This window comes from Acipenser ruthenus, chromosome 4, assembly GCF_902713425.1.
Source record: "Acipenser ruthenus chromosome 4, fAciRut3.2 maternal haplotype, whole genome shotgun sequence".
NCBI lineage: Eukaryota > Metazoa > Chordata > Actinopteri > Acipenseriformes > Acipenseridae > Acipenser > Acipenser ruthenus.
The window spans coordinates 16,276,706-16,291,016 of NC_081192.1; the positions used below are offsets into that span (position 1 = coordinate 16,276,706).

Consider the following 14,311-nt stretch of genomic DNA (forward strand, 5'->3'; position numbering starts at 1 on the left):
CCCTGGGGGTACAAATATTTGGGGGAGTCTAAGTGACAATAGATTAGACTTTAATAATTCAATTGGTGGCAGCAGCCAGGGTGGGACAAACTGTGGTCAAATCATCCTGAAGGCCTCAGACAGGCCTGTACAGCAGGGGTAATAAACTGTTTGTCCGGCTGCTCCCTTTGCATTTCCAACCCCCTCCTTAACAAAAAAATAGCAACAAGCTCCAAATTACTGCCAGGAGCAGGAAAGAAGAAGACGACAAAACTGTTTTTTGGCCTGTCTAATAAATGCCAAAACATCGCAGCTGGGTCAGTTCCTCTTCCTGTGACTCATTTTCCATGCAAACATGCCCATTTTCAAATTCTATCATGGAACCAATAGCTTCAGGGTGGACAATTTCCTTTAGCTTTAAAACGCTGTATTATTTCTTATTAAAATCCTACATTAATAAATGCTCAAGGTTGTCTCTTACAATACACACTATTTAAAAGTCATAACTTTTTTTGTTTGTTTGTTTTAAACAAAAGCTCTTGGTAAATTCTCTTAGAAGCACTATATTTCATTTATATTTCATTGTCATGGCCATTAAATTGTACTTTTCTATTTTATCTTTAATGTGGTGAGACAGTAATTAATTATATGTGATGTCTTTGAAAAACAGTAAAAAAAAAAAAAAAAAGTAGACTAAACAAATACTTCTACACCTTAAGATGTACCATAACTGGTGATATAATATTAGACCGTGCACTCCCTCTAGTAATTCATATGTATTACACTTCAATAGAATTAAATGTATTTCTGTGTTTTGAGATTACAGGCACAGGGAACTATATAAAATAACTCAAATTGTATTTAAAAAGCTGCCTTTCATTGTGGAATAAACCATTTTAAATCAGTGATGCAGAATATGCCAAATGTGTTGATCTAAAAAAAAAAAAAAGATGCTGTATGGGAGTAGGTGAAAGCTTTTCTTTTGTCTCCGTCTTTTGATTGGCATGGATGAATAGGCAGCTCATTATGAATGCCTTTGAAAGGCAAAGAGAAGAAAAGAGTAGAAGGTGGTTTCCTAATGCCGCAACTACTGTAGCATGCCCAAAATGTTCAGCTCCTTATTAAACATTAAAAACAAAACTACATCCGCTACAGAGGTTCACAACTTTTACAAATACAAAGATCTACCATTGTTATCTGTACAGTACATGACCACGTCAATTTAATTTGACAGTGGTTGATGTGCAGTATGCCTGTGCCCTGGGGCAAATTAATTTCAAGGTTGCCAGAGGGGCTAAGGTTATTGGAGCTTCTGCTACCAGCATATAGAAGCATTTGAATTGATTTGCCATTACAGTTCAGGGAATAAATAATGAATAATTTTAATTAAATGTACAGTAAAAACCGTTGTATATGTAAATGTTCTAGGCATTTTTGGGGGGCTCTTAAAAGTGGGGAGCGACTAATACGCCGGTGCGACATATGCTTTATTCCCACCCTCCCAAGCCATTGATTTGTCAACATTCAGACTGGACCCGCCCCTGGGATCCGTAGCAAACAGCAAACAACATTGGTTAGAAAGCTGAGTAAACTTATCAAGTCTTCCATTTGTTGTAACTGCAATGCTATAATAATGCAGGTGTCTTTCTTTGAGATTGGATAAAGTGAAAATGCTACACAACAAGTTGGAAATTGCGCGTTGTTGAATTTGCCGAAATACATCGCAGTGCTGAAAAAACAGTACGTGATTGGAGACGAAACAAAGACAAACTTAAATATGGCGAAAGAAAAATGAGCTGATAGAGCAGGAACGTGTTTATGGCCCCATGTAGAAAACATTTTGTTTGAATGGAGTACTTGAAATGCCTTTAATACATACTGTAACGTGTTCTACATGTCAGTGCAACACAGTGGTACACTTGTAAAGTATGTGTATGGTAAGCAAAATGAATGTATTTAATCGTAGTGCACCGTTTGCAACACTAATGTTTTGTTTACAGGTTAGTTTGTTTTGTTTTGTTTTGTTTTGTTTTTCTCATTTGCTTTTTAACTGATGCAAGCAGCAGTGTTTAATACTCTTCTTTTACATCTGAACTAATATAATTAATTTGTAAACGCCAATGTAGCAGGAACTATTGTCTAAGTATGGTTTTGTAAAGGAATGTTCTGTAAAGCAAAGATGATATATTCTTTAACTTGTTTGGGTACTTGATAAGCTAAAATAAAATAGGTTAATAGGTTAGGATGTACAACTTGATTTTACACTCTGTTAATGATTACTTTTTAAATCCATTCAAGTACCATTTGTCAGTGGTTTATGAAATTTTGTTAACAATTCAAAACTTGGATGACGAAAGATTGTAAAGTCAATCAAAGAGTCACGTCAAGTCCAAGATAAATCTGGAATCAAAGCTAAATAAAACATGTGTGTAAATGACCATTATTATTGATTTTGATTGCTGTGCATTTTGACAGAGACAATTACTGTACCAACATAAAGTACTACTCTACTGTATATATTAATATTGTGCTTAACTTTTTTTAGCACAGAAAATAACTCATTTGCACAATTTTCAATACAGCAACCGAATGTTTAATTTTCAGTCATCAATATAAAAACAGTAACATTATTTAAATTGCTATTTAGATATTAATTATTTCAGTAAAGTAGTGGTGTTTTAAAAAGCAAAACAAATATATTTATTGAAAGTGTCATTGAACCACAGTCAATTTTATAGTAAAATATAATTCCTTGCAGTCTGCTTACAACAGTCTTACACAGTCTGTGAATTGTACTTCATAAGAAAGCTAACCTTGTGGATTTGTTTATTTACAGGTTGTTTGTTTAGACTCTCAAAAAGCAATTTTGAGGCCTGTATGGAGGCCTGTATGCCACAAGTCGCTATGAGGTGCTGCGTTTCCGCAGTCGAAGGCCATGAACGATACCAATAAGCTACATTACTGAAGCAAAATGAAAAATAAAAAACAAGACGAGAATTTTTTTTTTTTTTTTTTTATTTTTTTATTTTTTTACACGAATTAGACTTTGAAAGGAAATTATTATATAGCTGTTATTAATAAATGTGTAACAATTTCCATAAATACAGTATGTAAAAACACAATTTTAAATGTCAATTTTAGTGTGTGTTCCTATCTCAAATGTGTTCTTCTTACTCCCTTTTTCTATTTATAACCAGGTCGCTACCTCTTGTTAGAAAAAGAAAAAAACATCACTGGCACATAGTTTGAATAAGATTCCAACCTAAAATGTGTTTTCCTAATTCTGTTAGTATTTCTCTGCAACACATTTCATCATTATTTTGCTGCATTAGAGCACTTTTCAAAGAAAAAAAAATATTTGATTTCTGTGGCCCTAAAGAGAATTAAATACCCCCAAGGAAAAATTCTAGTACATTATCAGTGCACATTTACATGCAGCCAGTGAAGTAAACATTTCCATAATTGCTTACTTCAGAAAGCGTTACCCAATTCCTAGGTACAATAACTGTCAGTAATCAATGAGGAATAAAGAATTTTCCTGAATCCATACACATAACCTGACTGGCATTAATAGCACCTCAGCGCCTCACAATATAAGAAATGGATTACTGGCAGACTTCAAGCTTCTCTTCAGAGAAGAACTTTCATTACTCTTATCATGACTCCCTTATCAGCTGCTTTCACTTCAGCAACTTACAACAAAAAATATAAAGTTGCGGCCAGCTGCAAATTAAATTTGTGATAACTGCTCTACAACACATTCCTGAAAAAACAGCACCTGCCGTCCACTTTTTGTTTACCATCATCAAAATTATATTACCAGTAACTCTAAATGTAATCCTTGGTTTTAATAACCAGTTTAAAAATACAGTAGAAATGCACAACATACAGGAGAAATGGATGCTCTAAAAGTCACTTTTCAGTGTCACTAAATTAAATGTTGGTAACTCCTGCACCTGATAAGCTCATTTTTTTTACACTGGAACATGTGCAAGGTGCTTACAGTATGTATGTAGGGTAGTCTATGCAGTCACTCACAGATTTATGAGAACCGTTCATCATACAATGGTGCTTTGGCTGTAGGTATGTCAATGTCACCTGTGTCACAAACAGTGAGAGATTTCTTTTGAATAATTATTTTTCACGTAAGCTATAGTGTAGCTCTGAGCATGAGAATGAGATAGCTTGCACGTACTGCATCCCAAACAGGCAGACGCAGACTGATTAAGATTAAATATCTCATTCCTATGCTCTCGTCCAAGACGCAAGGCATTATTGCCTGTTAGGATGGGAACAAAGAGCAGACATAGGAGATGCAGTGGAAAGTGATATTGCACATGACACCAGGGCACACCGGGGACTTCAAGATTTCAATCATTTTAGAGTAAAGTTTAGAAGAAAAAAATGGTGCAGGAAAATAATAAATAAATAACAAGCATTTGTTGAGTAAGATGTCTGTCGGTAATTTAAATCCTATGAAAAGGAATCTTATTAGCCGAATACCCTACTGATAATCACAGGAGCCTTTGAATTGGAAGGCGGTGATTTTCATTCCCCACCAGGGATTATTCTGCTGGTCCAGTAGGTGGGAGAAACCGATTTGGTTAGCAACAAAATTACCACAGTGAAATGTGTTAGTTGGTCAGGCCCAGATATCTCCTGCTGAGGAAGGATACAGACACAGCTAACATAAGCACTGAAACACAGCATGGCATTTCATCGACAGCTGCTAATGATGCCGAGGCCCTTCCATAGGAAAGTTAAAAACGGGGAAAGGTGTATCTGAGACAAAAACTGTCTAGACAACTTATAACGCAGGGCAATTTAGATTAGTACTTAAAGCTGCATTCTAAGCAATGTACATGTCCAGAACACCCCCACCCCCCATTTCCATCAACAAATCTGTGTGCACAGAACAACCAGGTCACATTGTCAAAGTCCAATAAATAGTTTATACAGTGCTTAATAGAAGTCATGAAGCTTCCATGAAAGGATACTATGTCCTATGGGGTACATCTACTTAGGATTCATAAAGGCACTGGCACTAATGTTATCTTAGCCTTCACTGGTGTTCCAATAACATCCACACAGGTAAAGCAAATGAAGAACTATTCTGTACTGGTATTAACCCAGGGAATGACAAAGCCAAAGGAAATACTCGCAGCTGCAGTGCCGTATGTTGTCGGCCACTACAAATTTATATTTTAGGCATAATGGAACACTTCCAAGATTCCTGACATGCTACTGCAGACAGGTGGCACATTATCGGCATAAACTTCCCACAAAACAATTAAAAACACAGTTTGTTTGTTTGTTTTCATGGTGTGGAGGTATCTATGAATATGAATATTATATTTGAATAACTGTTGCCAAATTAAACCTGAAGCTCTCATTGTAGACGCTCTCTTAAATGTGCCAAGAACTGACAACATTGGATAGTGTTACATCACGTGCTGTGGAAAACTAGGGCTACTGGACTGATCGGCATCACAGACGTTATATATTTCCCTCATTTCTATACCTGCTATACCTTGTGGATATAAACTCAGTTAAACCAGCTGGGAAAGGAGGCTGGAGGATGCAGACTGTCATGCAGTATGTGTTACTGCAAATACTTGCTCTTTATGCAGTCTGTAGCCAAGGTCTAGGGGGCAGCGTGACCGCTCTGCAAACCACGGATCTCACAAACCAATCTGACCAGGAAGAAAAAGTGGACTTTCTACCACTCTACAGTATATTAGGGATATGTTTGTTTAGTCTGGACAGCAAGCAGCAAAACAGCAAAATGCACTTATTTAAAAGGTCAAGTCACATAGGGTTCAAATAACAGGTCCCAGAGGCCTTGTGAGGCTCTTGATTTTGTAAAATGAAGGACACAGAAAGAATAGGTGTGGCTCAAGGGAATGCCTCTTTCAGTGTAATTTCCTACAGAGCAACAATGTTCTAATGTAAAAAGAAAAGTGTGTCTGTTAGCACCAGATTTTCTAATGCTAGTTAGACTGATTCTTCCTGTCACGTGACTGGTGGCAGAAATTGTTTCTTTTCTTTTGGTAAATAAAAAAGGATGCATCCATTTTTGATTAACCAAAAGAAAAAAAAAACAATTTCTGCCACCAGTCACGTGACAGGAAGAATAGTTGGGTCACTTCCTGTGAGAGCTGGATCGGCTGCAGGGACCGAGTTGTCAATGATGTCATCAACAGCTCCTCTGGATGAATCAGTCTTACAAATGACCTTAAAGCCTGTTAATGTAAGGCTTTTAAGAGAAATCAGATTCTGAAAGTACTGTGTTTGCATCAGTTTCTATGCTGCTTGTTTGTCAATTCATCGATATAACCCTCCCTTTCTAGTCTCATAGACCCTGTATCCTCAGCAGCAGGATGTTGATCGTTACACTAAAACTTGATCCAAAGGCATGCTAAAAGCGTAGGGCATATAGTCTCTCTGGTCCTGTTCTCGTCTATCTCAGAGTAAGCTCCAGTGGGGATTTCCAGAAGTTTCTCCCAGGCATTTGGCTGCCCACAGTCCCACATTACTGGGATCAATAGCACCAATTGCACTGGGGACATCAGCTAATCTATACATCACTTTCTTTGGTGAGTCTGTCACTTCCACTTTTCAACTAGCCATCTCAGCTACATGTTTGCTCATTTCACGTTTATACCGCAAACGTTGAGAGACCGAGCATCAAATAATGTTTTCATATTTGGTGCTGCCGATATTTTTTAAATCAGATCTCATTTTGGAATCTATTCTGTATTCCTACAAATCCAGTGGCAGAATGACTGGGTGTAACACACTGTTCCAAATTACTCCGAGTTGCTAAAGCAGAATTTGATCCAAGGTAAGTAATTTCAGTTGTTTAATTTAGGTTCATGAGGATAGCTGTGTCAACCACACCTAGGTTATTCGACCATCCTCATTTGTGGTATTCAGCTCGGCGGCTTTACTGACTAACTAGTCTATAATCGATGCAATTATTATTATTATTACCATTATTATTACTACAATAACATTTTGAAGCAAAAAATAAGTTGCAGCAAAACAAATAGATTGTTTTACAATTTGCAGAATGTAATGGTTGACAATATGTGTCTCCTTTACACTAGGGTGACCACCTTTTCAAAATGCAAAAACGGGACACCTGCCACTTTTGTAAGGGATGGGGAGGAATTATGTATTTACATATTTAATAACAGTATTTCAAAATTAAATATAAACTTTGAATGCTTCTTAATATCGTTTAAACCCCAGGTTTCCAATTCTTAAATATTTTCTATATAAAAAAAACCAAAAAAACAACACCACTTGTTGAATCATGACATTTGCACTTTCCTAATCCACGTGCTTTGCGCTAAGCAGATGCTATGGTTTGACTGTGGCGCTAAATCTGTAGATTGCACTGTCTATGAATCCAGGAAAAATTCCGTCCTGAAGTCATTTAGCCCGGGACCGGGACTTGATCTTAACATATAGGGACTGTCCCATCCAATTAGGGACGGGTAGTCACCCTAAGTTTACACGTACCTAACCAGGCGTAAAGTCTGACAGTAAAATTACTTTAATTTGAGATCTACTTTTCAAAACACCATGGTGCTTTAGTAACTAACACATTTAAATTGGCTAAGCAGGAGTTTCAGATGTAGATCTGTTTAAATGAATATGATTTTATCGGGAAATGCCAACATGACAAAAAAAAAGTCCACTATAATTCAAAGAAATATTCCATCGGAAATGTTAACATGGGCTTCAGCACGACACCTTAATGGAAATCTCCAAGTGAACTGTTCTTTTCATACTGGGCAATTTAAAAGGCATTCAGAGTTTCAATGTGATTCTAGTTAAATGACTTTTATCAGCTGCCAGTAGTTTATCAAGCACATTCACTGGCATTAAAAGACTATATGTGGAATGTTAACATTAAGTGATTTACATAAGTAACTGCGATAACCACTAGCAATATTTATGAAAAAAAGCAATTTATGAAAACATCAGGAAAAAACACACACAAGTATGTTATTTACATGCACCCCGGCTAAAGCAGTAAAGACTATTGTGTTATACATCCACCTCGTAGTGGTTAGGGCTCTGGACTCTTGACCGGAGGGTCGTGGGTTCAATCCCAGGTGGGGGACACTGCTGCTGTACCCTTGAGCAAGGTACTTTACCTAGATTGCTCCAGTAAAAACCCAACTGTATAAATGGGTAATTGTATGTAAAAATAATGTGATATCTTGTAACAATTGTAAGTCGCCTTGGATAAGGGCGTCTGCTAAGAAAGAAATAATAATAATAATAAAAATATGTACATTTCTAAAGTGACATAAGTAAAATGGACAGGAACCTCTTATATCCCCATATTCTGATACTTTCAGTAACTTGTGCTATAGAATGTCCTAACCAAGTTTAATAACACTTGTTTAATAAGTGTTTTTCTAAATTAAAGTAAAATTCCGGAATGTGAAATGTATGTTCTGTACTTCTGCAAGGTATTTCAACCAGGAACTTAAATATCAACCAGGAACTTACATATCAACCAGGAACTTACATATCAACCATGAATATACATATCAACCAGGAACTTACATATAAACCAGGAACTTACATATCAACCAGGAATATACATATCAACCAGGAATATACATATCAACCAGGAACTTAAATATCAACCAGGAACTTACATATCAACCAGGAACTTACATATCAACCATGAATATACATATCAACCAGGAACTTACATATCAACCATGAATATACATATCAACCAGGAACTTACATATAAACCAGGAACTTACATATCAACCAGGAATATACATATCAACCAGGAATATACATATCAACCAGGAACTTACATATCAACCAGGAATATACATATCAACCAGGAACTTACATATCAACCAGGAATATACATATCAACCAGGAATATACATATCAACCAGGAACTTAAATATCAACCAGGAACTTACATATCAACCAGGAACTTACATATCAACCAGGAACTTACATATCAACCAGGGACTTACATATCAACCAGGAATATATATATCAACCAGGAACTTACATATCAACCAGGAACTTACATATCAACCAGGAATATATATATCAACCAGGAACTTACATATCAACCAGGAACTTACATATCAACCAGGGACTTACATATCAACCAGGAACTTACATATCAACCAGGAATATATATATCAACCAGGAACTTACATATCAACCAGGAACTTACATATCAACCAGGGACTTACATATCAACCAGGAACTTACATATCAACCAGGAATATACATATCAACCAGGAACTTACATATCAACCAGGGACTTACATATCAACCAGGAACTTACATATCAACCAGGAATATACATATCAACCAGGAACTTACATATCAACCAGGAATATACATATCAACCAGGAACTTACATATCAACCAGGGACTTACATATCAACCAGGAACTTACATATCAACCAGGAATATACATCTCAACCAGGAACTTACATATCAACCAGGGACTTACATATCAACCAGGAACTTACATATCAACCAGGAATATACATATCAACCAGGAACTTACATATCAACCAGGGACTTACATATCAACCAGGAACTTACATATCAACCAGGAATATACATATCAACCAGGAACTTACATATCAACCAGGAATATACATATCAACCAGGAACTTACATATCAACCAGGGACTTACATATCAACCAGGAACTTACATATCAACCAGGAATATACATCTCAACCAGGAACTTACATATCAACCAGGAATATACATATCAACCAGGAACTTACATATCAACCAGGAATATACATATCAACCAGGAACTTACATATCAACCAGGAACTTACATATCAACCAGGAATATACATATCAACCAGGAATATACATATCAACCAGGAATATACATATCAACCAGGAACATACATATCAACCAGGAACTTACATATCAACCAGGAATATACGTATCAACCAGGAACTTACATATCAACCAGGAACTTACATATCAACCAGGAACATACATATCAACCAGGAATATACATATCAACCAGGAACTTACATATCAAGCCAATCCTTTTAAAACAGGTAACTTTAAATAATAACGTGGTACACAATGAAAGCACATTATATTACTTTACAATATAAACAAATAACCGTATAGCTTAGAGTTAGATTTAGTATGATGCACTAGTAAGCAACAATAAAAAAATTAGACAGCTAGACATTCATGTAAATTATTTCCTTTTTATTTTGAATAAAACACCCAATCTTGTACAGTATGTGTTGTGACACCAACTGATTCTACTAGTGTTTCCTGTACACATATCATATATAATCCATCATGATTGTATCCATTGAAAGCTGGCTTGATATGAGGTTGATAAATATTCTTGAACTGTGATGCTGTTTCCAGCATTTAATGAGAAGGGCCATTGCAACGTCAGTAAAGACCTCTTAAGTGCTGAATTCCATGACGTATACAGGAAATTAAAACAAATACAATGCTCGATGGATTTAAAATGGAGGAAAGCTGCTTGCTGAGATTCTCAGCAACGAGAACACATTTAAAAAGCACTCATAGAAGAGAACGTGAATGAAATCAGCCATAGTCAGTTACTGCCATATACTTGTTGACTTCCCTATTGATCTTATGAGTGGAAACTAATGCATCTATTCTTTCACAATATAATGACTGGCTGTTGCATCTGTGATGGTGTGGGCATTTGAATCACTTTACACTGCAATTAAATAGAATATTGACAAATTAAATCTAAATGGAGGTGTTCCCTGACCAAAAATGAACATTTTATACAGTGGAGCAGCAAGATCATACACACAAAACTCGAGATACAATTCTTCTGGTCATACAGTTATGGGTATGTCGAATAATATGGAATTTAAAAAGGTTGCAGATTTGAGGACCAGGCCAAAATCAACCAGTTTTCATCCTGCTTTTATGTAGATGACATTTTTGACATTTTATTTTTAATCAATAAAAATGCAGCTTCAAAACTAGTGTTCATTTTGTCACTATAGCAGCTACTGGTGTTGCCATTTTGGCTCCAGAAAGTGGTAAATGGACTTGGAAAGGCCTTATATTATCAAAAAAGACCAACGCTGCCCAAATCTAACTTTGAATGGCTTGCAGTGGTTTGGCCATCGACAGTGAAGAGCCAATTTGAGCCCTTTATTGTCACACTTGAAAAATGTTTTTTTTTTTTTTTTTATTTAATTCTTGCATAGCTGCTGCCACAACTCTTAGCTTATTTTAGCTACATAAAATCAGGTGTTCCAATTCCACATCCTGCCAAAGGTTTTCCTTGTTAAAACAGAGCGACATTTTTGGAGGCTCTCTAACAAAAGAAAAAGCCACTGAAAATGTAGGTGCTCTTCTGCCTAATTGAGAAATATAATTATTTTTTATTAGGCAGAAGAATCAAGCCTTCACAAAACATTTAAAACAAGATCCAGCACTAGGAGCTGCAGAGTTCTAAGTATTATTTACCTGTCAGCTGGCATTGATTAATCTTGTGTTCAGTGAGATCGCTCAGTGACTCGAACACCTGGAGGCAGCTGTCGCAGCTGTGCAGAGCTTCCTCCTCTATCTCCTCCCCCTCCTCCAGAGAAATAAGCCTCTTCGTTAAATCACCTTCTTCGCCATCCTCCGCTTTCTTTCCTAGTTTACAATCTGGATCTGAAAGATTTGCAAAGAGAGTATAAAATAAAGACATCCAAAAACGAACTGGAAATTAAAATACCATCTGATGCCCCTCCCAAACCATCTCCCATTGAAAAGCACTGATTCTTCAATAACACATTACAGTTGTCAGTAAGGGCAGTGCTAAGTTGAACACATTAAGATGTTTCACATCAAGATGGTTCAGAAACTAGAAAGTAAAAAATTCTCTCAACTGCAGAGTTTTTCAGAATAACAACTTATAACTTTGTAACCTGTACTGAATACCACCTCACTGTTCAATGAAACCTGAAGGCTATCAAATGGACAGAGACATGGGGATGCTTCAGACATGCTTCTTTCCAATATTTCTAGCATGGTATAGATCAAGTATGAAGACCACTTTTAGATGGTCATTTGGGTTCTGGTTATAAACAGGTTTGACTGCATATGATTTCCTGTTGCTTTCATGTGCACACACCAATGTAGAAAGCATTCCACTCTACTTGTTGACCTTTTAGCAGAAGCTGCTTTTATCTCAGCATGTCCCTCAGCCCAACCAAAAACTGAGAACAAGCATTACACTACAAGAAAAAAAATAATTGGCATTTCATTTGGGCCACCCAAGATTTTTAGCTCTACTTCAGGTTACACCCTGTTTTGTCCCTCGCTCATAGTAATGGAGAATGGGAGGCTGTGCTGGGAAGCTCTTAAGTGAGTAGTAAGAGTAAGAGCTTCCCTCTACTCCACCAGCACACAGCAGCTGCACATTTCCTCAGGAGAGAAGTGGGTGTGACCCTTGTCAGAGACAAGCTTGACATACCTATTAAGGGTTTGCAAAGCAGTGAAAATTGTACTAGAGCTAATTAAATATAATGCTTTTATTTTACATTTAAGTCACTGATGTTGATGCCATTCTGAACGTGCAGCTCTTTTACATTGACTTTATTCAGCCAACTACAATAAATTACCACCTTTGATAAGTCTTATATAAGTACAACTACCGGTACTGATCTACCTTTTTTTTACCAATTCTTCTAGATGTTTAATTCTGTTTCTTTGTATCAGACTGATTCCACCGTACAGGTTCTTCCTACGTAATTCCTGATGATGCTACTTCAGCTGCATTTACAGTTACCAATGTCAGCCTGAAACGTCAAGATAACTCACAAATATTAAATCTTTACTCCAAACCTCTGCTGCACAGCTCGAGTGAATTATACATCATAAACGGTTCCGTCAAGTTCTGGGAAAGACTCCAGATCTGACTTGATTACAAATAAAAGTTAATAGGTACAAGTGATGAGCTGCCCTTAAAATCCTCAGCAATATCTGTGAAAGCTAAACTTGCTGGAATGTAATTAAATCGCTGGCAACTTTTCCAATAAAGCACTGCCAATGGACACCAAAAACGATCTGGGAGTTTTAAGCTCACTTCTGGAATAATGCTACACAGCAGTGGACTCGGTCTTGAGATATTTTAAGACTAATTTGATCTGGTCCAGAATGTAACATACACATTTTAAACCACAATTTGTATTACATGTTCAATATTGCAAATTTGGAATCCATAATACTGTATATGGCTGCAGGATAAGGCAGCACAGTCGATAGGATTAGCACTCAATATTAAAGCACAGTTCTTGTACTTCTGGGTCTTGGATGGTAATCCATCAGATGCAGAAGGGAGCAGTGTTGATTCCACTCTGCCTGGGTTAGTGGTTCAGTGCACTGGTGAGCCAGTGCTCTTCCTCTGCATTCTAAGCGTGTGAATATAAAGATCTTTATTAAATATGGCCTACCTTTTCATTAGCCTTAGAACCATTTCCACTCCCTTCACAATCTCACTGAAAAATTACTTTAAAAATCCATACAAAAAATACCTTAAAGCTCTATCTTAAATTACCAGATATACTGTATATATTTGGGAAAGTGGAACCAATGCTAAAGAAGGGTTAGAAAAATTATCTTTAATCGAAAAAAGAAAGCATTTGATTGCTGCTGCAAATATCAGATGCAGATTTTAAATGATACCAATATTACACATTGCCCGAGACTTCCAAAGATAAACAAGAAAAATCAAACAGGACTAATGTGTGTGTGTGCGTGCGTGCGTGCACGTGCGTACTATCAAGGTGCGAGTGGAGAAAATGTCCCCACAAAGATAGTAACTCCTGAAAAAACAACATTGTATACCCACTTTGTAAAACATGTTTAAGAACTAAATATGCCTTCAAAAAAAAAAAAAAAAGTGCCAAAATATTTAGTTTGTTGTCAACTTTCACCCTGTGTGGAGTTTTGTGAACCTTACTTTCTGTAAGGTTCACAATGAGAATAAAGCAGAGTTTAACTCTTGACATGTATGCTGTTTGGTACAAAAATATTACTTTACTGTGTTATTTGTACTTGTAGTGTGTGTTTTATGCAACCTCTGAGGTGTAGATGTGGAATGACTGAATGTTATTCTGCTATCCTGGGTAATAATAAACACAGATTTCTAACATTCATAACATAAACAACACTCACACGTCTCTTATTGTTTTTCTGTTTATCTTCATGTTTTCCAGACTTTATTTTCACTTATACGTGCCACGTACCTCCTGACACTGTGTGAAGCAAATAATTTGAGTCTAAAGCTCAGATGAGG

At 36.5% G+C, this 14,311-nt stretch overlaps 1 protein-coding gene across 8 annotated transcripts in view; it reads right to left on the reverse strand.

Moving 5' to 3' along the window:
* LOC117400261 (zinc finger protein 521-like) overlaps positions 1–14,311 on the reverse strand; it is a 192,541-nt gene that overhangs the window by 152,931 nt on the left and 25,299 nt on the right. For all 8 annotated transcript variants that reach the window (XM_033999917.3, XM_033999916.3, XM_033999915.3 and 5 more), the window contains exon 3: positions 11,494–11,682. Coding sequence is in view for 2 of the 8 variants with exons in the window: in XM_059022088.1 (XP_058878071.1) it covers positions 11,494–11,682 (189 nt within the window). In the remaining 6 variants the exon portion in view is untranslated. The remainder of the gene's footprint in view (positions 1–11,493; positions 11,683–14,311) is intronic.